Here is a 27,782-nt window from a genome sequence, read left to right on the forward strand (position 1 = left end):
CAAGAGGGCCATGAACATCTTGATCAATAAAACTGCTGGCTATGGACTTTCTGAAGACAGAATAATTAACTAATGCATAGGAGGAACAATTTCATTTATCAACACCGAGAGAACAGTCATTGTGTAACCACATTGGTTCTGCCTGTGAGTAACAATTAACTTTTTCTTTTAACCAAATCGTGTAATTGCCCCCCACATCTTTTCTCATAAAAACCCCTTCCTTTCACCTTGCATGTGGGATACTTTTCTGGATATTGCCAGAATCTGTGCTCCATAAACTGATTCTTCAATTCCAAATAACCAGCAGGGCTTTTAAAGGTCATTGTGCTTGGCTCTGGGAGAGCTTGGAGGACACTGGATCTGAAGGGCACCTAGGACACACAGGGGGAAGGTTGGTTACTCATCTCGAAGTATGTCGCAGAGAGGTAGCCTTTGCATTCACAGAGAGACCCCTCTGGGAACAAAGAAACTGGCAGAAGCCATTTCCCTCCCTCACCCTCAGCATAAGCAGAGGGTCACCTGTGGGAACTAGTGTGGCGCCCACATTTCTTACCTAAATTGCTCACACCAAAACCCTCCACCCAGCCCCAGAACTCCAGAAGACTGGTCCTTCCCATTCAGCTTGCCTCTGTTCCAGCACAGTGAGCCCCCTCCTCGAGAAGAGGAGCTCTAGTCCCTGCCAACACCACGTCTCCTGACCTGGGACTTTTGTGAGGCCTCGGTTCCAGTGGCAGCAGTGACAGGTCTGATTTCACAAGCAGACCAGAGCATACCTAGTAAAAACGCACCACATTCAGGCCAGGAACCAAACATTGCCCATAACAGGCAAAGAGAGCCTCTGCAGACAACTGGCCTGAAGGATATAGCAGCCAGCACACAAGAGCAGAGCACATGCAGCACACACTGGAGACACTCCCAGAAGCAACAGGCCCTGGGGAACATGGGACACTATACTGCAGAGCACTACAGGACCTCTTCTTCATAAAGCCATTGCAGCCACGAACAGAAGACATAGCTGACCTTCTTAACACATAGAAACAGGTACAGAGACAGACAAAATGAGAAGACAGAGGAATTTCTCCCAAATGAAAGAACAGGACAAGGCCACAGCTGGAGATCTAAGCAAAACAGATAGAAGTAACATGCCTGACAGAGAATTTTTTTTTTAAGATTTTATTTATTTATTTGTCAGAGAGAGAGAGCACACAAGCAGAAGGAGCAGCAGGTAGAGGGAGAAGCAGGCTCCCCGCTGAGCAAGCAAGTCCCCCAATGCGGGACTTGATTCCAGGACCCTGGGATCTGAGCCACCCAGGCCTCCCCCTGATAGAGAATTTAAAGCAATAATTATGAGGATACTCACTGGTCTTGACTAAAGACTGGAAGACATCAGTGAAACAATTAACCCAGGGATAAGACATAACATAGTAGAGATAAAGGGCTCCATAAACAAAATGAGACACACATTTGATGGAATGAACAACAGATTATAAGAAGGAGAGGAACAAATGAATGACTTAGAGGACAGTAATGAAAAGTAATCAAGGGGCGCCTGGGCGGCTCAGTCGTTAAGCGTCTGCCTTCGGCTCAGGTCATGATCCCAGGGTCCTGGGTTCAAGCCCCACATCAGGCTCCCTGCTCAGCAGGAAGCCTGCTTCTCCCTCTCCCACTCCCCCTGCTTGTGTTCCCTCTCTCGCTGTATCTCTCTGTGTCAAATAAATAAATAAAATCTTAAAAAGAAAAGAAATAAAAGGCATCCAAATCAGTAAGGAAGAAGTACAACTTTCAGTATTTGCAGATGACAGGATACGATACGTAGAAAACCCAACACACGCCATCAAAAAACTGCTAGAACTGATAAATGAATTCAATAAAGTGTCAGGATACAAAATATACCTACAAAAATATGTTGCATTTCTACCCACCAATAATAAAGCAGCAAAAAGAGAAAATAAGAAAACAATCTTGTTTACAATTGCACCAAAATTAATAAGATTCCTAGGAATAAATCTAACCAAAGAGGTGAAAGACCTAAACTCTGAAAACTACAAAACACTGGTGAAAGAAATTGAAAACAAGAAAAGAAATGGAAAGAAATTCCATGCTCATGGATTGGAAGAACAAATATTGTTAAAATGTCTATACTACCCAAAGTATGCAATCCCTATCAAAATACCAATAGCATTTTTCACAGAAGTAGAACAAACAATCCTAAAATTTGTAAGGAACCACAAAGAACCCTGAATAGCCAAAGCAATCTTGATAAAGAAAAGCAAAGCTGGAGGCATTACAATTCCTGACTTCACATTATATTACAAAGCTGTAGTAATCAAAATAGTATGGTACTGGCACAAAAATAGACATATAGATCAATGGAATAGAACAGAAAACCCAGAAATGAACCCACAACTAAATGGTAAATTAATCTTTGACAAAGCAGGAAAGAATATCCAATGGGAAAAAGAGTCTCTTCAACAAACAGTATTGGGAAAACTGGACAGCAACATGAAATTGGACCACTTTCTTGCATCATACACAAAAATATAAATTCAAAATGGATTAAAGACTTAAATGTGAGACCCGAAACCATAAAAATCATAGAAAAGAACACCGACCGTAATTTCTCAAACATTGGCCAAAGCAACTTTTTTCTAGATAGGTATCCTGAGGCAAGGGAAACAAAAGCAAAAATAAACTATTGGGATTACATCAAAATAAAAAGCTTCTACACAGTGAAGGAGACAATTAACAAAACCAAAAGGCAGCCTATGGAATGGGAGAAAATAACTACAAATGACATAGCCAATAAAGGGTTAATATCCAAAACATATAAAGAACTTATAAAACTCAACATGTAAAAAACAAATAATCTAATTAAAAAGTGGGCAGAAGACATGAACAGACATTTCTCCAAAGACATACAGATGGCCAACAGACACATGAAAGGATGTTCAACACCACATCATCAGGGAAATACAAATCAAAACTACAATGAGATCTCACCTCACACCTGACAGAATGGCTAAAATCAACAACATAAAAAACAACAGGTGTTGGTGAGGATGTGGAGAAAAAGGAACCCTTGTGCACTGTCGGTGGGAATGCAAACTGGTGCAGCCACTGTGGAAAACAGTATGGAGGTTCCTCAAAAAATTAAAAATAGAACCATCCTACTATCTGATCTCACAATCACACTACTGGGTATTTACCCAAAGAATACAAAAACACTAATTCAAAGGGATACATGCACCTCTATGTTTATCATTATTTACAATAGCCAAGATATGAAAGCAGCCCAAGTGTTCATTAATTGTGAATGGATAAAGAAGTGTGGTGTGTGTGTGTATATATGTATACAATGAAATATTATTCAGCCACAAAAAAGAATGAAATCTTGCCATTTGCAAGGACATGGATAGAGCTAGAGAGTATAATGCTAAGTGAAATAAGTCATAGACAAATACCATATGATTTCACTCATATGTGGAGTTTAAGAAACAAAATAAGCGAGCAAAGGGGAAAAACAAAGACAAACCAAGAAACAGATTATTAACTATAGAGAACAAACTGATGGTTACCAGAGAGTAGGTGGATTGAGGGGGGAGGGGGAGAATGGGTGAAACAGGTGATGGGAATTAAGGAGTGCACTTGTGATAAGCACCCTCAGGTGATTAAAATAAAAACTTAAATATATTCTCTAAGAATTTAATTATGTGATAAGTTATGGTATCACTTAAATGAAAATATGTATATATGTGTGTATATAAATCTACACGTTTATATATGTATATAAGTAAAACCAACATACCCAGCACTCAATATAAAATGTACTATTTGTGGGGGCCTGGGTGGCTCAATCTGCTAAGCGACCAACTCTTGGTTTCCCTCAGGTCTTGATCTCATGGTCGTTGATCCAACCCCGCCTCCTGCTCCAAGCAAAGTGGAGAGTGGGCTTGAGATTCTCTTCCTCTCCCTCTGCCCCCCCCCCCCCCCCCGTTTAGGCTTTGCATGCGCTCTCTCTCAAATACATAAATCTTTTAAAATAAACAAATAAATAAAATGTACTATTTTCTATATTAATAAAAAAAAATTGGGAGTGCAAGGAAGGTATTTTCTAAGAGAAACAGTAGGTTCCAGGTTACTTGATGGGTCTTTGTTAGGCGTTCGCCAAGAAAGAAAAAAGATCAAGTCTGAAAAAATAAAGCATTTCGGAGACAAAGAGAAAATACTGTCACCTTAAACATTACTCTTAACTGTCACAACAATTATTTCCTCCTCCAATGGAGACCTTTCTTGGAGAAGTATAGAGACGGGCAAGGAGACAACAGGCCATTCTTTGGGCCCCGATGAGAAAGTCAACTGGCTCCACCTGCCACACACGACCCTCGCCATCAGAGACCAGAGCTTCCAAAGCAATCTCAGGGTCAGAGAGAAGAGTCAAGGCTTTTACTGTCAAGGGGCAGAGCCGTCTTGTCTTGTGCTCCCATATATGATTGTGTGTGACACAGCCAACAACACAATCTCCCCAAATCCACACAGTGCTGCACAGCCTCACACCCACCACTAGACACAAAGTCACACCCTCCCTACCCTTCCCACACAGGGCTCCACAGTCACAATACCCACGGCGGCTCAGTCACAAAGCTCCCTATACTAGCACACAAAGTGGAATACCAGGTCACACAATCACAACCGCATACCCACTACAGGGACACAGTCACAGGTACCCCCCCCCCTCAGTGTTACACACGGTCACACATGAACAATCATACCACGGGTACTCACAGTGTTATAAGCTAATCCACATCCGCACACACGGTATCACACACGTTCACAATCACACATACACACGTCACTTGACAGTCACAAAATTTCACCACCGCCCTTCCTCAGCCCCTTCTACCCGAACAGACTTAATATTCAGTTTCCGTCCCGGCGCCGGGCTCTGGGCTTTTTTCAACCTCGGTCTCCTCTGAAACGTGTCAGTGGCCGGAGCGCGCTGCTGAGAGACCACCACTCGCGTCTAAATAGAGCTCAGCTCAAAGCAGCCCGCCTCGCTGTGGGGAGGAGCGGCGGACGCGATGCCTCCTGGGAAATGTAGTTGAGCTCCGCGCTAGCGATGGAGAAGATGGCGCCCGGCTTGAGACCTGCCAGAGATGCCCCCCGGCCCCTCTCCCTGGCCCACCCTGAGGCACGAACTGTGCCCCGAAATGTGTCGGCGCTCCAGGGGTAGGTAGCCTTACACCTTGGCCCCTACTTGGAGTAAGCCCGGCATGCTTGAACTGAGTTTATTATAACCCAAGGTACACCACTGCCCTCTCTCAAAGGCAGAGTTAACACAGGAAAGATTATTAAACTAAGTCCTGAGACTCGGACTACTTACACTCCTCCCCCAACCAGGGAGACAGTCCCACAAACTCTGGCGCAGGAAAGAAAGCGCGAAAAGCGGACTTGAACCCCTGAAACTTATGGGAAATGTAGTCCGCAGTCAGAAAAGTGGAGGACCGGCCAATACCGACAGATTCTGTCCGGTACTGAGCCCGGCTTGGCGGAGCCCAGGAGACCTCTGGGAGTGCTAGCCAGCCCAAGGAGTGCGCAGGCGCAGACTTTCTGGCTCGCCATAGTCGTCTTTGTCTGCGGGTGAGTGTGGTTTCGGCCTCGCAAGGCGCAGATCTGGGCGTGGGACCTGGGGTTCTGGGCTCAGAATCCGGTCAGGGAAGCTGTAGGGGAGGATTCTTAGAGCCTGCGACAGGGCTGGGGAGGCTGACGGGGAGGAATCGCTTTCTGTGACGTGCAGTGTTCAAAGCCTGTGCGGATGGGGGCAGGGGTACAGGAGGAAACTGGGGCGAGTTCGCGGGTGGGTGACGGAGGGTGTGAAAGGGTTGTAGAGGTACAACTTGCGTGAGAATTGCGTGGTTCCAAGTTTGTGAGGATGGATGGCATGGTGAGCTTTATGGGGTAGTAACCTCAACCTCACTTTTCTCGTTTCTAAAATAATGATAATGAAGATGCATCTTTCTGGAGTATCCGTTTTTCTGAAAGAAAGGAAAATGGCTAAGATGAGAGATAAGTAATTTTTAAAGCGATTTTTATATAAAGGCAGACTGATTGTGGAGTTTATTTCCGAAAAACTTGTTATTGGATTACTAGACTCCCCTTGTGTATTGACTTTTCGTAATTCTTTGGAGGAACTTTGGTGAGCAGCTTTGAGAAGCCCTTGACTAAGGAGGAGCTTTAAGAGCTAGTTTCCACTAGTGTAGACAGCACAGAATTGTGAAGGATATTGTCCTGTCTTTGGTGCAGAGATATCAAGTAACTGATTTAAGACTCCCTTGTTTCTAAACGACGTGGCAGTGACTCGTAATTTGACCAGGTTTTCCCCAGACCAAATGGCGTTTGTAAATGTAGTGAAACAAATTGTCTTCTATCTAAAACACTTCTTCCAGTATTCTATGACACTTAACATAATTTTCAATAAAATGAAAAGGTACCACGGTACAAAAATTCATATACACAAATAATAGCTTTGGTATATACAAAAAGTAATCAGTAATAGTTATGAAGGCAGTACTTTATTTACAACAGCGACAAGTCAGACAAAACACCTTGGGGTAAACAAGAAATGTATAAAATCTATATAACACTAAATTCTTTAGTTAACAAGACGCAAAAGAAGACTTGAACAAATGGAAATACATATCATATCTTAGATTTTAAAAGTCTACAAGGTATTTTGTTTTGTGAAGAAAGCTAAGTGCCTGTTTGGTAATACGTAATATACCACTTTTTTAGTTAAGTGGGAATAAGAATGTATATTTGTAGGTGCATAAAGAAACTTTTGAAGTTTACACAGAAAATAAAAAAGGTTGATGAGGAGGGAGATGTAACAGCTAGGGCAGGAGTAAGAATCACATTTTTGCTTGCCTGTTTGTAGATTTCCATTTTTAACTGGGATGGAGAAATTAATTTCTATGTTCACTCCATTACTTTTTAGATGTTTAGCACTGCCTCATTCTTGAATGTTTCCTTGACTTCCATTATACTACTTTCATTTGTATATTCTAGTCAAAACCAAGAAATAATCCTCCCCCACCAAAAAGCTCCATTAGTGACTTATGTTTCTGTTTACCCCTTAACTATTAGTGTTCCTAAGTTTCTCACTTTGATTATATATATGTAAAATATGTATTTATATATATATATGTATAAATATATATATTATCTCTAAGAACAAAATTCCATTGCTGTGGCTTCACCTGACAGGTGACTAACAAATGTCCATTCCTATTTGAGCCACGTCCTGAGCTACTGATTTCACATATCCAAATGCATAATGGACAGCTCCACTTTGAGGTTGCACAGGAACTTCAAACTCTTAAATTTATGCCCACAATGTTAGTACTGTTATCTCCTGTTTCCTGTGGTTTGCCTCCATCCATTTCCTCTTTGTATTACCTGTTTTGTCAGTTCATAACACTGTCCAGCCAGATTTGAAGCCTCTTATATCTGAGTAAGGGAAGAGCTTCTCAGTAAGTTTGACTCTTGTCTGTCACACCACATTACAAATTGGAGGCCCAGATTTCTTAATTACACATAATAAATGATAAATATGTATGTTTGCTGAATCAATGAATGACCATATAATTATAGGGCACTTAAAATATTTCATTTCTCCTAGAGTAACATAACCTAGGTAAAATATTAGGCTGCTAAAAATTTTTAGGAACGCTGACCATGACGAATACATGAATAACATCTTTTACATTTTATCCATATCATTTAAGGTTGGTGACTTCAGATTTATGAGAAAAGTGTTTTTATAGGGGAAAATGACATTCAGAACTGTGACTGTTCAATCAGGCGCAAGGCCACAAGTGACACCTGCTCTAATGTACCTGTTCAGGTTGTGATTCTGTAGAACTCTAACAACTCAGTCTTGTAATTTCTCTGTATCACCTAAATCCTGAAAATGACATTACCCATTTCTGAAATGTGTGGAGCCTTTTTTTTTTTTTCAAGATTTTATTTGTTTGAGAGAGAGAGTGTGCACACACAGCAGGGGGGAGGGGCAGAGGGAAAGGGAAAAGCAGGCTCCCTGAAGAGCAGGGAGCCCTATGTGGGACTCAGTCCCAGGACCGATCATGACCTGAGCTGAAGGCAGACGCTTAACCAACTGAGCTACCCAGGTGCCCCTGTGTAGAGCCTTTAAATGGCATAATGGGTTTGGCTTGGGATGCAAAGTATAAATCCATGTGCTCACATGTATGCGTGTGCACCAGCTTCTAAGCCAAAGGGTCACCATTACTTTGTTTTTTTCACAGGCCAGGTTCCTTGTGCATCCACAGGAACCGCACTTGCCTTGTCCTTGAAAACCTCCCAAGAGTCCTATGGCCTCAACCTGAATTATGGGATGCTGCTTTGACCCTCAACAGTAACGTCCAAGTCCTGTGTCACTATTTAGAAGTTTAAGGCACCAGTTTAACAAGAAGATCAATGGATGACTGAGAGAGAAATGTAAAGGAGGTGCTATCTAGGTGAGTAAGAAAGAACCCAGCAGGTATCAATGGGATAAAGGCTCATTACAGTTACTCAACCTGCAACCTCTGAAAAATTTTTTGAGGCAGTTGTCTTATCAGCCCTTGTCTTTTGGAGTAACAGTTGCTGGAAATTCTTTAGATACCTAAATAACATTCCCAGATAATCTTGCTTGATCAGTGCTTTTTTTTCTCAGATTCTGGGGGACTGGTTGCCCCTCTAACCTCTCTCTGGATGCCACCCTCTTCATTTGTAGTCTCAATTTGATAAATTTTATGACCTACATGTTGTGTTCTCCCTTTCACTAACATTCTCCATTTTTTATTTCCCCCTAGATGTCTAGACTCCTTCCCTTAAGCATTCATTCATCTTGCCAAGGATTACAAGATCTCTAGTCTTTCAAATCTTAGCATATAGATTCTTTTCTTTAAAATTGAACTTTCTGGGGATGCCTGGGTGGCTCAGGCGATTAATCATCCGACTCTTGATTTCGGCTCAGGTCATGATCTCAGGGTCATGGGATAGGGCCAGCATCGGACTCCACGCTAGGCATGGAGCCTGCTTGGGAGGGATTATCTCTCTCCCTCCCCCTCTCCCATCCCCTGCTTGCACTCTCCCTCTCTCAAAAAAAATTTTTTTTAAATAAAATTTAACTTTCTATCATTTCTCCCCACTTCCATTGTTATATATCTGAGTTGAATTTTATTTACCCCCTTATCCTTATTTCTTATTCTCTTCCTACCTCCAACTATCATAGCACAACATTTCTCCCCCTCTTGCTTTTTAACAATATAGCATGCTTGGAGATTTGTCCTGACTTCCTACGAGTTCACCTCTCTGTTACTTTTAAAAAGAAATAATACTATTCTCTTTAAAATCCAATACATATACTTAATAGAAAAGTAAAATAATGGGTATGTCTTCTCAGTCCTGGCCCTCACTTCTCCATTTCTGTTCCCCAGAAGCAGCCACTATTAACTGTGTATTCTTCTAAATATTTTTGTGAGTATACAAGGAGGCTTTCAAGCAGAACAATGACATGATTTAACTGTGACAAGAATAAACAGAGCTGTTGCTGTGTTGAGAGGAGTTATAAAGAGGCAAAGGCAAAGGTAGGAGGAAGAGTGAGGAGCCTATTAAATAATCCAGTCAAGACATGATGTGGCTTACACTTTGGTTGTCCTCGTGAGTGAGGATTATGAGAAATGGCCAGATGCTGACCATATTTTGAAGATAAAGCCAACAGGACATGGAGATGTAATAGGGTGTGATCTAGCAGACAGTTGTTCAAAGCTTGAGCAACTGGGAAAATGAGGTTGCTATTTAACAAGATGAGAAGAATTTGGGGGAGGTTCATTTGGGAGAACTAGAGTTTTGTCTGGGGCAGGGTAAATTATTAGATATCCAAGTGCAGATTTTGAGTAGCAAGTGGATATGTGAATCAGTTGGGGAAAGAGGTCCAGGCTAGTGATTAAATATTTTCAAAAATATTGTATCATAATGCACAAATGTCAAGCAAACTCTTAACTGTATTCTGTGGAAATGGTGACCTGTTAGAGTAGGGGTTGGCAAACTACAGCCTAGTACGTGTTTTTGTGAAGTTTTACTGAAACATGGCCACCTACAGTGTGTCTTGTCCATTCATTTTCTTATTATCTGTGGCTACTTTCATGCTACAGATGCCTGAGTTGAGCAGGCATCTGCAGATACATGATGTTATAAAGCATGAGACAGGACTAAAAAGTGTATCAGTCATGGTAAAGCTAAGTGACTATAATAAACCCAAAATGTACTGCTTTAAGGAATATAAGAATTGATTTCCTGGTCATATAATAGTTAACGTGGTGAGTAGTGAAGAGTTGCATGGTTGCTTTGGTTTTTGTGGTCCTTTAAGGATCCAGATTTCTTCCAGGTTGTCTCTTTTATCATTCAGTTGTGGTTGAAACTGGATCAGCAGTGCATTCCTGGTTCTAGCCAGGTGGAGGAGGGAGAAATCACCACGGTAGGGCAAGAAGTCAATAAACTTTTTCTGTAAAGGTCCAGATAGTAAATACATAAGGCTTTGTAGACCATGGGATCTCTGCTACAACTACTCAAGTCAGACATTATAGCACAAAAGTAGTTTGTTTAGCATTAGACTATCCCAATTTCTATTTTGAAAATATTTTTTAAACCACAAGTTAAATGCTATTGAAAGAACCACTTTGCCTGATTTTCAGATGACGTTGCCTAGTTCAGTTCAGAATTTTACAGTATGAGGGCCACCTGGGTGGCTCAGTCAGTTAAGTGTCCGACTCTTGACGTTGGCTCAGGTCTTGATCTCGTGGTGGTGAGTTTGAGCCCTGCATCGGGCTCCACACTCAGTGAAGAGTCTGCTTGAGATTCTCTCTCTCCCTTTCCCCTTTTCCCCCCCAGCTCTCTGTCTTGCTCTCTAAAATAAGTCTTTAAAAAAATTTACAGTATGAAAAATTCAATTCCGATAAATACGTATGAAGTATGTTGATGTCATCCCTATAAAAATACAAGGAGTTTTAATTACCGAGATGTCATTTCTGTGTTTTCTTTTCCTTTTTTTTTTTTTTTTTTTTTTAAGATTTTATTTATGTGAGAGAGAGAGCGCATGAGTGAGGAGAGGAAAAGAAGGGAAGGGAGAGGAAGAAGCAGACTGCACTTGAGCACGGAGCCCCATGCAGGGCTCAATCCCAGGACCCTGAGATCATGACCTGAGCTGAAACTAAGAGTCAGACGCTCAACCGACTAAGCCACCCAGGTGCCCCTGTGTTTTCTTTTACTAGGACTATAGTGGGTTGAGTCTTGATCTATTCTGCATCATTCTTTTGCAAATATAATGAATTGGAAATTTTAAAATAAATGCTATTACTGTAATTTGTAAAACTTTAGTAAAATCCACAGGTTGAGCCATCTATGCCTTGGGCTTTGGGGTGATAAAATACTTTAACAATTGTCTCTTTTTTTTCTATGTTTACTTTTCTGTTTAGGATTTCTGTCTTTTCTGGTCTCAGTTTTCATAGGTTATATTTGGTTTTCAAATTTATTTGCATGGGATTGAGCAAATAATCTACAGTCCTTTTCTATCTATGGTTATTTCCAAATAATTTTTAGTTTTGTAATTTTGCTTTTATTCCTCTTTAGTTTTTACCTAAGAATCAACTTATGAATTTATTATTGTTTTTCTGTTTGTAATAATTAATTTATCTTTACTAATTTTTCTGTTTTTCTTTTATTATTTATTTTTTAGAGAGAGAGAGTGAGAGAGCATGTGGTGGGAGGGGCAGAGGGAGAAGGAGAGAGAATCCCAAGCAGGCTCCTTGCTCAGTGCAGAGCCCAATGCAGGGCTCAGTCTCATGACCCTGAGATCATGACATGAGCTGAAATCAAGAGTCAGACAACTGACTGAGCCACCCAATTTTTCTGTTTTTCTTATATTTACTTTTCCTTATTGTAATTCCTTAGTTTGCTTACTTTGTTATTTCTTTTTAAAATAATGTAAACATTTATGTTAAAACTTATACAGGCATTTTTTGAAATGTATTCTATGGGCTCTGATATATATTTTTTTCTGAATTTTTCTGACTATTCTGCAATTTATTTTAATTTTCTCTTTGACCAAAGTGTTTGTTGAAGCCAGTACATTTTGAAATTTACAAGTGAAAATTTGTTTTTCTATTGTAATTGTTTTTACTCAAGTATTTTGTCTGTCCTTTTCCACATTGTGGAATATTTGAAGTTTTATAGGCATTATATGGGCTGATTTTAAGAATGTTCTGTGAGCCTTTAAAAAGGTGGTTTTAAAACTGATCAGCTCTTGGGGTGCCTGGGTGGCTCAGTCGTTAAGCGTCTGCCTTCGGCTCAGGTCATGATCCCAGGGTCCTGGGATCGAGCCCCACATCGGGCTCCCTGCTCGGCCAGGAGCCTGCTTCTCCCTCTCCTTGTGTTCCCACTCCCCCTGCTTGTGTTCCCTCTCTAGCTGTCTCTCTCTCTGTCAAATAAAAAAAAAACAACTGATTAGCTCTTGGGGCGCCTGGGTGGCTCAGTCATTAAGCGTCTGCCTTCTGCTCAGGTCATGATCCCAGAGTCCTGGGATCGAGCCCCGCATCGGGCTTCCTGCTCAGCGGGAAGCCTGCTTCTCCCTCTCCCACTGCCCCTGCTTGGGTTCCCTCTCTCGCTGTCTCTCTGTCAAATAAATAAATAAAAAATCTTTAAAAAAACACAACTGATTAGCTCTGTGTTATAAATTAGTATATGTTTTTATTTAATGTTCCTATTTTTAGTGTATTCTATTTTATGGATTTGATGCTTGAGGAAAGGTAGTCTTCTCAGTTACTAATGTGTTTTTGTGTCTTGGATTTCTGTGGTTTATGTATTCATGATTATCTTCTTTTATCTTTATTCTTTATTTTCAGCATTTCTGATATTGTTTTAGATGTGTATCTTGTATGTATAGAGTTTAGGTGCCTTTGTTATATCAGTTAAACCTTACCATGTGTCAAAATCATCTGGAGGGCTTTTTAAATACAGATTACTGGGCCTTACTGGCAGATTTTCTGATTCAGGAGTTATGTGTTGGAGCCTGAGAATTTTCTGTATGAGTCTGTTTTAGTCTTTTTCTTTTAATAGTTCTTTTTATTTTAGTTTTATTTATTGAGAGGAACAATATGGTTAGTATTGGTTCTCATATTTAATATTATGCATTGTTTTAAATTTGACCTCATTTTTTTTATCCTTTACTGTAGGATCTTTGATTTCCTTGTCTTGGGTATATATGTCTTTCCTTCTAAAAATTTGGAAAGCTTATTATATTATTTTATAGTATTCTCTTGGTTGCCTTTATATTCATAACTTTCTTAGTCTTCATCCTTCATTTCTTTAGTCCCCACTAAGTAGTGATGTGTATTTTATACATTAGTATGTTTGCAGTCTCCCTCCTCTCTTTACCACACAGTTGGTAATTGCGATTATTATTCCAGTTTTAAATAGGATCAGCTGCATCCTTCTTACCTCCCCCTTCATATATATGAAATTATTTGTGTCTTTGCCTTTGATTGTGCAGTAATCCATCTATCAAAGTCCATTGTTTACCCTTGAGCTTCATTTTTATTAAAATGTATCTTCATTATCACTTTTAGCTCAGTTTCTCTAATCTTTCTACTCCCATACCATATTATGTCTTTCAGAGCAACATGGATCCTAAGTATATACTCTCTTATATTTTTATTTTTCACTTTCATGTTTAAGACCTACATTGGAGCTCATTGAAAGGCCAGTATTTTACCCTTTGGATCTGCAGTCTTGAACACATGCAAAATGATTATTAAATAATTAGTGATTATTGTAGAGCTTCAAGTGTGGATTTACATTTTCAGCTTTATTGAGGAATAATTTACAGAAAATAAAAGTCACTCCCCCTTTAAGTATATTATTTGATAAATTTGGTAATTGTATATAGGCATAAAATGAACACCAAAACAAACATACAGAACAGATTCATCAACAGTTCTTTGTGCCCCTTTGCAGTTGAACCACGCCCCTCTCCCATCCCTGGTGATCACTAATTGACTTTATGTACTATAGCTTGCTGTTTCTAGAATTTCATATAAATGTGGTCATGTAGTGCATAATCTTTAGCATTTAATTTCTTTGACTTAGTTTTACATTTTTGAAATTAATTCATGTGTAGATTAATATTTCATTCCTTTTTATTGCTGACTGTTATTATAAGTATGGACATAATTTGTCTATTCACCAGTTGATAGACATTTAGATTACTTCCATTTTGGGCCATTATGAATAATGCTATTATGAACATTCATATACTAAGTCTTTGTGTGAACATACATATTCATTTTTCTTAAGTAAATGACTAGGAGTAGGGCTGCTGCATAGAATATTAAGTGTATATTTAACTTTATAAAATACTCTCAGATTGTATTCCAAAGTAATTGAACCATTTTTATCCCCACCTACTACCATCATTGAGAGTTATAGTTGCTTCACATTCTCACACTTGGATTGGCAGTTGTTTTACCCTTAGCCATTTTAGTGGATGTGTAATCTATCTCACTGGGTGTTTTTTGTTTTTTAAGATTTTATTTATTTAAGAGAGAGAGAATGAACAGGACGGAGGGACAGAGGGAGAAGCAGACTCCCCGCTGAGCAGGGAGCCCAACGTGGGACTTGATCCCAGGACCCTGAGGTCATGACCTGAGCCAAAGGCAGATGCTTAACCAACTGAGCCACCCAGGCGCCCCTCACTGGGATTTTAATATGCATTTCTGATCACTAGTTAAGATGAACGTCTAATGTACTTATTGGCCATTCATATATCTGATTTTGTGAAATGTCTATTCTAGTCTCTTACCCATTTAAAAAACTAGATTATCTTTTTGAGTTTTAGGAGTTCTATGTATTTTGGATATGAGCCCTTTATCAGTTTCTGCCAGTCTGGCTTTTCTTTTTGTTAAGTGTGTTTTTGAAGGGCATTAGTTTTTAATTTTGATGAAGTCTACCATTTTTTCTTTTTATATTAATAGTTTTTAACACTTATGTTGAGGTCTTTGATTCAGTTTGAGTAAGTTTTTGCATATGGCATACAGTAAAGGTTGAGGGCTTTTGTTTTCTAATTATGTAAATTATAGCACTGATATGAGTGACAGCATATTACTAGAGTCAATTCTTGCAATGATTTATAAGAAAATCAGGAGGGGCACCTGGCTGGCTCAGTCTGAGCATGGGACTTTCATCTCAGGTTTTTAAGTTTGAGCCCCATGTTGGGTGCAGAGATTACTTAAAAATAAGATCTTTAAAAAAGAAAGAAAGAATGAGGATAAAATTTTGAGAGGGACAAGACAGATCAGGATCACATTGAAGATTTCCAGTTAGTGGACAGGAAGCAATTATAAAAGAAAGAATTCAGAGGGGGTACCAGAAAAGAGCTCTTCACAAAAGAAGAGCTTTGGTGCCACTTATTTCAGGCATAATGAAAGGAAAACGAATGAAAACTGAAATTGATGGCAATGACAGTTTCTGTATCTAAAAATGATAGTATCAGTAATCAGAACACTGCAGTAAATCAGATTTCAAAGCAAAAATGGCTGTTTTCTGGCCTATTTTCCTTTTTTCATTAAATCTGTGTACTTTGCTGTTTAGCCATGTGAAACTCAGTTGCAACCAGATAAAAAGAGCACAGTCTAGTTACTATACAATTATAGATCAGTTCAAGTTGAAAGGCTCAAGTCAAGGACATCTCTGTAGGTATAACAAATAGGGGCTTTTAAAAGTGAAATAGGGGGCGCCTGGCTGGCTCAGTGAGAGGAGTGTGCGACTCTTGACCTCAGGGTTATGAATTCAAGTCCCACATGGGGTGTAGATATTACTTAAAAAAATAAAATACTTTTTAAAAAAAAAAGTGAAATAGGATTATAGTTATGCTTGCTCCATCCTTCCTCACCCACAGTTCCTACTGCACATAGGCAACTACTTTCAACTCATTTAACTGAGTCTACTGATGTTTATTCCCACATTTTATACAGCTATTTTACCTACTTTTGATTTAACCATTTTAAAACAGTATAAGCTTGGGAGCACCTGGCTGGCTTAGTTGGTAGAGCATGCGACTCTCGATCTCGGGGTTGTAAGTTCAAGCCCCACACTGGGTGTAGAGATTACGTAAAAATAAAATCTTTTATGGGCACCTGCGTGGTGCAGTTGGTTAAGTGTCCAACTCTTGGGTTTCAGCTTAGGTGGGGATCTCAGGGTTCTGAGATCAAGCCCCCTATAGGGCTCTGCACTCAGCGTAGAGTCTGCTTAAGATTCTCTTCTCCCCCTGCTCTCTCTAACAAATAAAATCTTTTAAAATACATCATTTATATATGTAGTCTGATTGGTAACATGCAGGGATCCAGAAAATTTCCTGCATTCATTTTGCTTTGTATTTTCTCTGGAACTCCTTTAGGAAATGTTGAACCTCCACAAACCCAGGAATTTTCCAATCATTATTTCTTTCTCCCTTCCTTCTTTCCATTCTTCTTTTTTTTGATTCTGGGAGATTTCCTGGAATTTTTCCCCCCAAACTATTGAATTTTTGAGGTCAACATTATATTGTTTATTTCTAAAAAGCACTTCTTTATAGAACCCTGTTAATATTTCAGTGCTATACAACCTCTTAGCTTTCTGTAATACTAATTATAGTATTGTATATGTGTGTTCTTTCGTTCCTGTCTTTGTTTTTTCCTATTTGTTTTGATCTGTCTTTCACCTCAGGGCTTTCATCAAATTTTTTGATCTTTAGTGTTATATTAATATTTAACATTGAGGTACCTGAATTATTACTGTAATCTATGTGCATGGTTGGGGCTTGTAAAATAATGGGCTTCACTGTGCACCATTCAGTCAGATATCTAGATGTTTCTTTTATATGACTCTATATGTTAATATCTATAAATGCTCTCATGGTCTTCTCATTTTTTCAGAAAAGAACCCTTCCATTGTCTGACACCAGCAACCACCAGCATTTCTAACAAGCAGCAGTAGAAAGGGGTTGGGACCCTAATCTGCATATGAACTTTTACTTATTACCTTCTTTTTAATATGTTACTCTAATCTTCTTTGCCTATCATCACTAAATTTGGAGCCTCCCAGTTATACCATCAGCTGCTGCTTTTATAATCATTTTTATAAATCTCACCTTCCACTCACCCAGTCTCTCCAGTTATAGAGCCTTTGGGTTGACAGCTGTGTCACAAATTACCTTGCTTCTAGGTGGCATCCTCTTCTGCTGGCTTTTTATTTAAGTCATTTGATTCTGCTGTTAATTTATAGTTCTTTAATTGCTTTCCTTTCAGAATTTCCTAAAATTTTTCATCCACTCGTGTCTCCTCAACCTCTTAATGTTTATGAGTATATGCCCTTCATCCTCTTACTGTCATTTTAATGGAGTTTCAGAAAGATATAGAATCTTACTTAACCACACATCCTTTTTAATAATTCTTCAATTCATTTTATTTTTTTTTCCCCTTCATCCTAGGCTCTCCCAGTTTTATGTTTTTGTCCTTTCATCCTGTTTGTCACCTGTTCTTTATGTTTTATTTTACTTATTTATAAAGTGTACAAAGTTACATTTAAAAGCAGTTTAAGGGGCACCTGAGTGCCTCAGTCAATTAAGTGTCCAACTCTTGATCTCAGCTCAGGTCTTGATCCCAGGGTTGTGAGTTCAAGCCCCACATTGGGCCCCATGCTATTAAAAAAAATAAATAAAACATAAAAAAAGTAATAATAAAAGCAGTTTAAGCTACATGTACCTGTGAATGTTATTTGTATTTAAGCTTTCTTTTATACTGGTAGACTAGGTTTGAAATAAAGAGTCTATTTTACAATACCATATTTCTGATATTTTATTAATAATACTGGGAAAAATCACAAGTATAGTGATGTTGATGGTGATGACAGCTACTTTATTGGATTTTTACTACATGCCAGGTATGGCATGTTATTAGCTCTTTTCAATGATTTTTTTTTTTTAATTCCCTTTTAGAAAAGGCCTGGGAAATTTATAAATAGATAAAGACACAACATGGAAGACATGTGAGTTAAGTCTCCTTCTCCATGAAAATACAGCTAAGAAAAAACTCAGAAAACCTGGGTAACAGAAAAGTATTTCCTCTGAACACAGACATTGATTAAGACTATATTTCTATGTATGGGACTCAGTTTAAGGGAATTTAGAACATAATTTATACTTAAATATAAGAAAAGCTAAGAAAGAAGCATTAAGAATACAATGATGTCCTGTATTTCATCCCAATCTGTAATTGTCTAATCTCAGTATAAGCAATGTAAAGTCTTTCATTATAAATTCAACTTCATTAGATACCTGAGGATTAATATTGAAGAGAAACCATATGAATTTCATGAATGTGGAAAAGCTTTTATCTATGTCACGTGTCAAGAGATACTGAGAAATTCTTGTTGGAAAAAATATCTGTGCATGGTAAGAATGTTGGAAAGCCTTCAGCCTGAAGCAGATCTCCTTCAGCATGACCAGATTCATAGTAGAGAGAAACCTCATGAATGCAATGAATGTGGAAAAACCTTTAGCCTGAAGCAAAACCTCATAGAGCATAAGAAAATGCATACTGGAGAAAAATCACATGAATGTACTGAGTGTGGTAAAGTATTCTCTCGAGTCTCATCCCTTACTCTACATTTGAGAAGTCATACAGGAAAGAAACCATATAAATGTAATAAATGTGGAAAAGCCTTCAGCCAGAAAAGAAACTTCCTTTCTCATCAGAAACATCATACTGGAGAGAAACTTTATGAATGTGGGAAAGCTTCTATTCAGATGCCAGGCCTCATTAAACACCAGAGAAATAATACTGGAAACAAACCCTATGCATGTAAGGAATGTGGAAAGGCCTTCAATGGCAAATCATATCTCACTGAGCATGAGAAAATTCATACAGGAGAGAAACCATTTGAATGTAATCAATGTGGAAGAGCCTTCAGCCAGAAGCAATACCTCATTAAACATCAGAATATCCACAGTGGAAAGAAACCCTTTAAATGTAATGAATGTGGAAAAGCCTTTAGCCAGAAGGAAAACCTCATTATCCATCAAAGAATACATACTGGAGAGAAACCTTATGAATGCAAAGGATGTGGGAAAGCTTTCATTCAGAAGTCAAGCCTCATTAGACACCAGAGAAGTCATACAGGAGAGAAACCCTATATATGTAAAGAATGTGGGAAAGCCTTCAGTGGCAAATCAAATCTCACTGAGCATGAGAAAATTCATATTGGAGAAAAACCCTATAAATGTAATGAATGTGGAACAATCTTTAGGCAGAAGCAATACCTCATTAAACATCACAATATTCATACAGGAGAGAAACCCTATGAATGTAATAAATGTGGAAAAGCCTTCTCTCGAATCACATCACTCATTGTACATGTGAGAATTCATACGGGTGATAAACCTTATGAATGTAAAATATGTGGGAAGGCCTTCTGTCAAAGCTCATCTCTTACTGTTCATATGAGAAGCCATACAGGTGAGAAGCCCTATGGTTGTAATGAATGTGGGAAAGCCTTCTCTCAGTTCTCAACTCTTGCTCTACACATGAGAATCCATACTGGAGAAAAACCTTATCAGTGTAGTGAATGTGGGAAAGCTTTTAGCCAGAAGTCACATCATATTAGACACCAGAGAATTCATACTCACTAAAGCTCTATGAATGCCTTGAATTTAGGAAAACTTTCATCAGAACTCACACTTTAATGGTATACTGAAAATTCATTCTATAATAGTGACATGAATGTGGAAAATACTTCAACAACTCAAAACTTAAATACTAACAATTTTAATAAGTATTATAGTATCATGAAAACCTATACTCCCAGAGCTCCCACAACAAACATTGTTAATGATATACTTTTAGGAGCAATCTCATTGACGTAAGGATCCAGTCATGAACACTAATCAGCATGGTTCTGGAAGGCCTACCTGATGCATTAAGAGGTATAAAGATTTGACATTAAGAGACAAAATTGTCATTTAAAAAATGTTTTGCTATATATGTAATCAAAATTATTTGTTCTTGATTCATTTGTAGAAATTGGAGATTGGGACAGAATATTGTATTCAGAAACATGCATGCCTTTATGGGGAATTGTTAATTGATAGAGGTGGTATCACAGGTTGGTAGAGAAATTAAATCATGGATGATTCAAAAAATGGTCTCAGGGTAACTGACTCTTCATGTGGAAAAATATTAGATCTCTGCTGTAGTAATACATTAAAGTATTTATTATGAAATCCAAAAGTATTGAAGACTAGAATGCAAAAAGCAAAATTTAGTAATATAAGAATTTTATAGGAGAGTGTTTTTAAAACCTTGGGGTAGGAGGGAATTTCTAAAATAGATTCCAGGATACTCACTCTTGAGTATACATGCATATTCCCAAGAAACTGATACATGTACCTAGGGAGTCATGTATCTTTATGTTCATTGAAGCATGAATTACATTAGCAATGGCTGTTGCTTGTGAAATGGATAATAAAATGTGATATAGGCACACAGTAGAATATTCTCTAGTAGTTAAAGGACCCGAAAAGTCATGTAGAGTAAAAACAATGAAGGGATAAATATAATCGTAACTGTGAATATTAAATCAACACTAACAAACACTAGTATTAAGCATTGATTATGGATAAACATTTTTATGTAAAACTGAAGAATGGATTGGAAAGATACACACTCAACTCCCAAAGGTGGTTGCCTCTAGAAAGAATGGTAGTGGAAAAGAAATGGGACCAAGCATGGTAGTTAAAGGATACTTCAGTTTTGTATCTAAACACCTATCATTAAAAAGAAATAAAGATTCCAAGTAAATATAACAAAATGTTAGTTACCTCTGAGTTGTGGTAATATATGTGTTCTATTGTTTGTGCTATTTCTGAAAATTAAAAAAAAGATAGGAGTAGGAAAGCTGTACATGGAGTACATGTAATAACAGACTCACAATCCCAGATAACTAATATTTTATAGGAAATATTTCTAAAATCATATCTTTACTATAAGTCATTTTTTAAAATTGGGATGGTAGCTTAATTTAAATTTACTCTTGCATGTGACATCACTAATCTGTGTGATCTCTACTTAGAAGTTATAGCATTTGATTGTGCAACAGGTTGGTATTACATACATTTAAGGATCATACCATACCATTTAATAATACATGCACAGACTTGATATTAAGAATTGGTTTTTACTGAAACATTTATCAGAAACTTTAAAAGTCCACATAGCCAGTATTGGCATTAAGGATTTGGTATTTTAAAATGAGGAAACCAAGTTACCCTTAATTTTTAAATATGCCACTGAGTAAAATGTCAACTCTTGCATTTCACCTTCAATTTTAACCTCATTTTTTTCTCTATTCTGCCAAATATACTCAACCAACACCCCCTGTTTGTTTCTTTGGGGAAAATGGTGCTAAAAAGGAGATCTGAGACCTAAACAATATTCTTTTATTTGAAGCAAATCTTTTTGAGGATTTTTGTTTACTCGGTCCCTTTCCACAACAACTTGACATATAAAAAGTTGTTAGTGCTCTTTTTGAATAGTGATAAAAATGGGTATCCAACATTTAAACCTTAGGCATATTTCAAATATATCAATTTCTTGTAAATTCAAAATAATGAAATGCTAATAGAACCATACTACTATATTGCTTGTTAATGGTTTTGAAGGTTAGTCTTGAGATAACATTATAAATGTCAGGGATTGATTTCCTGGGGTAATATACCCAAATAACATGTGTATCTACATGAATCTAAATTATCCTCTATTTTCTTCCATTCCTCATTAAGCATTCCCCTCACATTTCTTAAGTGTTTTGCTTGCCTTTGAGCTTGTGCAGCTTTGAACTAAGAACTCTCAATTCAGACCAAACTAGGAGGATTACCTTTTGGTGCCTGTAGTTGGTTAGTGCCAAGGTGCAACAACAATAAATAGGATATCACATAGAGTAAGATGAGTAATATCTGAGTACTATCACAGATATTTTGACATTTCACTATAAATAGTGTCAAATTTACTGACATCCCCCTATTGATTCGACTTTTTGCTAGTTATTTGCCACCACAAACAATACTACAGTAAACATTCTTAAAATCAGACCTTAAATTTCAGATGTTTTTATTTCTAGGGGATAGGTTCCAGGCAAGAGAGTGTTAGATCAAAGGACGTATGTGATTATTTTATTTTAAGAGGTGTTATTAGTCATTTTCAAAAACACAACTTTCCTCTAACCCTGCAACAGATGGTAACGTACTACTTAAATTCGTATTTGTCTGATGAGTGTAACCACTTGCTCCTAGCTTCTTTGTAAATTTTCATATTGTTAGCTCATTTTGAAGTCCTCTTTATGTATTAGACATTAGGACTTTGTCTAATTTTTGTCATAAAAATGATTTTTCCATAAAAATACCCTAAATTTCTGTGTAACTAGATATGTATTAATTTTTTCTAAGCTTATGGATTAAGAAGATATTTTAATCTCTAGATTGTAGATTTCTTAGGTTTTCTTGCAAGTTAAGGTTTGCATTTTTCAATATGTAAATATTAGTCCATTTAGAACTTAATTTTTAATGTCATATGAAATGAGGATTCCTTGTTATTTTCTTCCAGATGGGTTTCCACTTATACAAGCACAATTTGTTAAAATAACCCATCTATTCAGCAGCCAGTCACACAGTTCTGACACCAACTTGTGGTGTCCCCCAGCAGCAATCACAGATTTGAACGAGCAATCAAAAAAAACAGAACAGGCTTTAACAAAGTTTATTATTAGCCTTCCCTGACACACAAAAACCAAACTACAAAAAAACAAAACAAACAAACGAAAACAAAATCGCCTTCACAATACTACAACTGCCCAAGCAAGCACAGCTTCCAGGGCCTCTGCCCTGCTCAGGGGAGAGGTCAGAATGGGTGTGGTTCACCTAAGCACTGGGAAACATTAACATTCTCATCCAGGATGTCTTATGATAACCCACTACTGCAACTGCATGGTGTGCCCCCATGCAGCACACCCAGTTGTAACACTGATACCCACTTAAGCACAGGGAAGCTGCTGCCTTGGTTTCCCAAGACTTATGATGCCTTAGTCACATAGGCTATCGATGTCTACATGCCAAGTCACAGCGCCCCCAACCCCATCCAGGTATAGGATACACATGAGGAATCTACAGTAGTATTTTCATCAAGGAAACTGGCAGAAAATCAAATCTAAGGTCATCTTTCCAGACAAGGGTCAGCGGGAGAGGCCTATTCAGAATTAAGAATACCAATACCATCCTTTCCTATTCAACTGAAACTCAGATATGTAATCCTTTAACCACATGATTTTTTCCTCATTCAACTGAAACTGCCTTGTACTTTGATTTATACCAAGACCTATTTTCTGTATTCTCTTGTTTCACTAATCTATTTTTCTACTTCTATACTAATACCATATTAATTGATAAATTGATTTAACATTAGCCTTATTGTATTTTGATACTGTATAATAGACCAGCTCCTCCTTGCTGTTTTTCATAGTTTTATTGGCTATTCTAAGTTAATTTTCTTCCTATATAAATGAAGACTGTGTTCTCAAAATACAAAAACCCTTTGATATTCTAGTTGGAACTGCATTAAATTTATATATTTATTTTGGGAGAAATGACATTTTTTATTTTAAGTCTTTCTGACCCAAATCATAGTGTGCCTTTGCATTTGTTCAAACTATAATCATATCTTTCAGCATGAGGGTCCTAAACAAAGTAATTTGAATGCCATCCCTGCTTAATATTATATTTTGAAAAGTTTGTCAGTTCGGTGAATGAGGAGAGTCCCTATTATGAACTAAACGTTTGTAGCCCACTCAGAATTCATACTTTGAAGCCCTGATCCCTAGTGTGATGGTATTTGGAGATGGGGCTATAGGAAGTAATTAGGTTTAGATTAGGTCATGAGGGTGGGACACATGATGGGAACAGTACCCATATATAGAAGTGGAAGAGAGAGACTGTAAGAAGAGATTTCTTTCCATGTGTATACACTGAGGAAAGGTCATGTGAGTGTAGCACAGTGAGAAAGCAGCTGTCTACACCAAGAATTGGACCTTCACCAGGATTTGCCAGCACTTTGATGTTGGAATTTCCCAGCCTCTAGAACTGTAAGAAATAAATGTCTATTATTTAAACCACGCAGTCTGTGGTATTTTGTTATAATGCTTGAGCTAAGACAATCCCTTTTCTGCTTAATTCTCCTGTGCTCCTAATATGTGGTAAGACAATAGCACTTTTCATTAGGAGAGTAAAATCCCAACTACATTATTAATAAGGTCTGTAATTTTTAGCAATTTATAAAACTTCCCCCACCTTATTCATTTAAAAATAAAAATTGTTGGAACAGGAAAAGTGAAAAATACAGTTCCTGGGGTGACATCTTGAAAATGTTGAACTAGGAATCCCCAAGCTATCATTCCCCTACAGAAACTGGAAAAAAACCAAAAACTTCCTGAACCAACTTTGTAGTATCTCTGGAAAACAGCTGTTTATAGAAACAAGCAAATGCCCAAACAAGTCAAACGCCATCTTCAAATGTTAGTAATCTTTTGTGTCATTTTTATTCTTGCCCCAACTCTCCCAGGTGTGGTATTGATATGGTCTTGAGCAGGTGGCAACCCAGTTTCCCCCCTCAAACTGGAGGAAGCAGAACGGACCATGTTTGCAAATTATTGTATACATCCGTTCTAACCTGTCTTGAGGATACATGAAGGAATGATGCAAGCATCATCTGTTTCACATTACTCAGTGCAGGTGGGAAAAGGAGCAGGAACTGCTCATAAAACCTACAAGGTGGGGACGCCTGGGTGGCTCAGTCAGTTAAGCATCTGCCTTTGGCTCAGGTCATGATCCCAGGGTCCTGAGATCGAGTCCTGCATCAGGCTCTCTGCTCCGCGGGGAGCCTGCTTCTCCCTCTGCTTCTGTCTCTCATGAATAAATAAATAAAATCTTAAAAAAAAAAAAAATCTACAAGGTGGACTACAAATCCAAAGTCTGATTGTTAAGATTAGGGAAGTGGAAATGTATAGTCAGGGAGCAGGGTGAGGGTCAGTGGATGGAAAAATTCTAAGAGGAAACACCAGGGGTAAGGGTGTTCTGGCTAAACCAACCAAAGAGGATTCCTGCTGAAGGCAGGCCAGCATGATCACACAGCACCTAGGAGAAGGTGGAGGATGAGGAACTTGATCAGATATCAAGGATGATCACGTATTAAGGGTAGAGGGTTCTAGTTAAACTGACTGAGGATTCTTACTAAATCTTGATTTTATAAATAAGTGCACAGATAGGTCTAGAAGGTTCAGGAGTCTAAAGTGTGGTCAAAGAATCTTTGTCACTGAATTGGCACTTGGGCAAAACAAGACCTTGGGGTTAATTTTACTAATGTGCTATTAATGACCCATTTCAGAGACTTCTGGAGACAAAACTATACATGCCCATTAGCTGTTCAAAAGGATGTCCTGGGGGTACCTGGGTGGCTCAGTCGGTTAAGTGTCTGCCTTTAGCTCAGGTCATGATCCTGGGGAGTCTACTTCTCCCTCTCCCCGCCCCCCACTCGTGCTCTATCTCCCTCTCTCTCTCAAATAAATAATCTTTAAAAACAAGACAAAACAAAAAAACAAAAGGATGTCCTAGGTAGCAAGAGTAAGTATGGATGCACTGATCTCAAGAAGATGCAGGCAAGACTATACTAATAAACTATTAAACTATTGATTTCAGAGGGTTATAACCAGCCAGATCCACTGAATTCCACTGAATTAACAGAAGAAAAAGCTTGGGAATGTTAGTGGAGAATGCATCTTCCCCACTCATCTATTCTTCAAGAGGAGAGATTTTTTTTCCCTAAATACTCCTGGCTTCTTGTCCTACTTTTTATTTCTCTTCTGGAGAGGTAAAGCAAAATAGTTGATTAGAGAATTTGTTGCCTCTCTGGTCCAAATTAACCTTTTGTTGCCTGATGGGTGAAAACAGATCTTTACTTTTTAAATTTTTTTTTTTTTTTTTTTTACCAGCTGGCATAATGGTAAGCTTTGTCATTAGAGGGTACTGGAGAGACATTGCAGAGGGAGGGAGTTCTCCTTAGTTCTGGTGTGGCTTCCTCTCCAGGTTTCTGAAAGTAGGCTCTCTTCTCTAAAGCTTTGCCCCACAGTTTACTCCATTACAAAATGTCTCTGAAGCACAGCTTTCTCTAGCATTTGGCCACCATGTTTTCTCCATTCTTGACCAAGTGAGAGGCATCACAGCAGATTTTCAAACATGTGTCTATACCCCAGCTAGGTCTATAATCCCTATACCCTCTTCATAAGCCTACACATGCACACTGGGGACCTCATGCAAGCCAGTACCCGACCTCTTCCACATAGCTAACCTGGAGCTGTTCTGGCCCAAGCCCTTCATGGATGTGTGCTAGGTTCCTGCAGAGAAAGGTCTCTACAGCTCCAGGTTCCAGTAGTGTCCACAGTGGTGCCCCAAACTCCCTCTATATGCCTATCTCTCAGGCTCTGCTCACCAAACTGCCTAATGAATATGAATCATATCTGGCCTGAGCAAACCAGCAAACTCCTCTACCAGCTAGTAGTCTTTGATGAAATGTGAACCCTTTCCCTTCCAAGATTGTCCTTCCTTGGGTACTCTGCCTCAGCCCTGGAGTCCCTTTAGAGTCCCTTTCCATCTTAATAGTTACATTATTATTGCCACTTAATAATTCTTTATATTAAACTTCCCCTGTTTTAATTAATGTGTGGTTTCCTGTCTTCACATTGGATCCAGATTCATACAGAGTTTGGAAGAAGACACAGGCATGAGGTGTCCTGGCCCTACTTCTTTCCTCTTCACTTTGGAATCTGCCTATCTGCATAGAGCATGCATTCCCCGATGCTCTAGGTCAAGACGTGAACTTGGAGATTGAGAGCCTATTCTTGCCACTGTCATGATTCACTGGGTCAGGCTGTATTTCTGGAGTCCAAACAGAAAGCTCATTGGACTCCTACAGTGACCATACTCCAATTTGCCTTTATCTATAATAAAAGTAATATCTGGCCTCCCTACATCTTAACTATTTGTCCTAAATCTCAGTTAGATAACAACTGATGGGTAAAGGGTGGGGTGATGCACATTTGGTCTCTTCAGAAACCCTAGCACATAATGGCCGCATGGCACACAACACGATATATAAATATTTCAGACTACCCTATACTTTTATGCTCTTAACTTTTAGTAATTTCCATAAATAACTTTTGAGAGGAGAAAAATCCAGACTTGCTAACATGATCTACGAGAATCACTTTCCAGGGGCACCTTGATGGCTCAGTTGGTTAAGTGTCCAGCTCTTGTTTCAGCTCGGGTCATGATCTCAGAGGTTGTGTGCTCAGCAGGGAGTCTGCTTTAAGATTCTCTCCATCTGCCCATCTCCCCACTTGTGTGCACACACACGCATGCTCTCTCTCTCAAATACATAAATCTTAAAAAAAAAAAGAAAGAATCACTTTCCAGATCAGGGGCAATGACTAATTGGACCCAAGATGTTTCAAACCATGGGGGAGTGGTTTTTATTGGGTATCAGTATTATGGGAAGAGTTGGAATTGTTATGAGAGAAGACTGAGAATGATGTGAACACTT

The 27,782-nt window shown here is 38.5% G+C and overlaps 1 protein-coding gene across 3 annotated transcripts; it reads left to right on the plus strand.

Annotated features, from left to right (window-relative positions):
- Positions 1-4,919: 4,919 nt before the first annotated feature.
- ZNF260 (zinc finger protein 260) lies at positions 4,920-24,952 on the plus strand. Of its 3 annotated transcripts, none has more exons than XM_032390327.1 (3): positions 4,920-5,226; positions 8,319-8,531; positions 18,083-24,952. In XM_032390327.1, exon 3 carries the CDS (start codon positions 18,536-18,538, stop codon positions 19,772-19,774), a length of 1,239 nt encoding a protein of 412 aa, XP_032246218.1. In that variant the 5' UTR covers positions 4,920-5,226; positions 8,319-8,531; positions 18,083-18,535; the 3' UTR covers positions 19,775-24,952. The 3 variants fall into 3 exon arrangements, with proteins under 3 accessions (XP_032246218.1, XP_032246217.1, XP_032246219.1); XM_032390326.1 differs by lacking the exon at positions 4,920-5,226 and adding an exon at positions 5,253-5,637; XM_032390328.1 differs by lacking the exons at positions 4,920-5,226; positions 8,319-8,531 and adding an exon at positions 5,253-5,637.
- The last annotated feature ends 2,830 nt before the right edge of the window (positions 24,953-27,782 follow it).

The sequence above is a fragment of the Phoca vitulina genome, unplaced genomic scaffold (genome assembly GCF_004348235.1).
Source record: "Phoca vitulina isolate PV1807 unplaced genomic scaffold, GSC_HSeal_1.0 scaffold58, whole genome shotgun sequence".
NCBI lineage: Eukaryota > Metazoa > Chordata > Mammalia > Carnivora > Phocidae > Phoca > Phoca vitulina.

What these genes read in the sequence shown, in the direction of transcription:
- ZNF260 (XM_032390327.1), top strand. Translation starts at nt 18,536, where the DNA reads ATGGTAAGAATGTTGGAAAGCCTTCAGCCTGAAGCAGATCTCCTTCAG.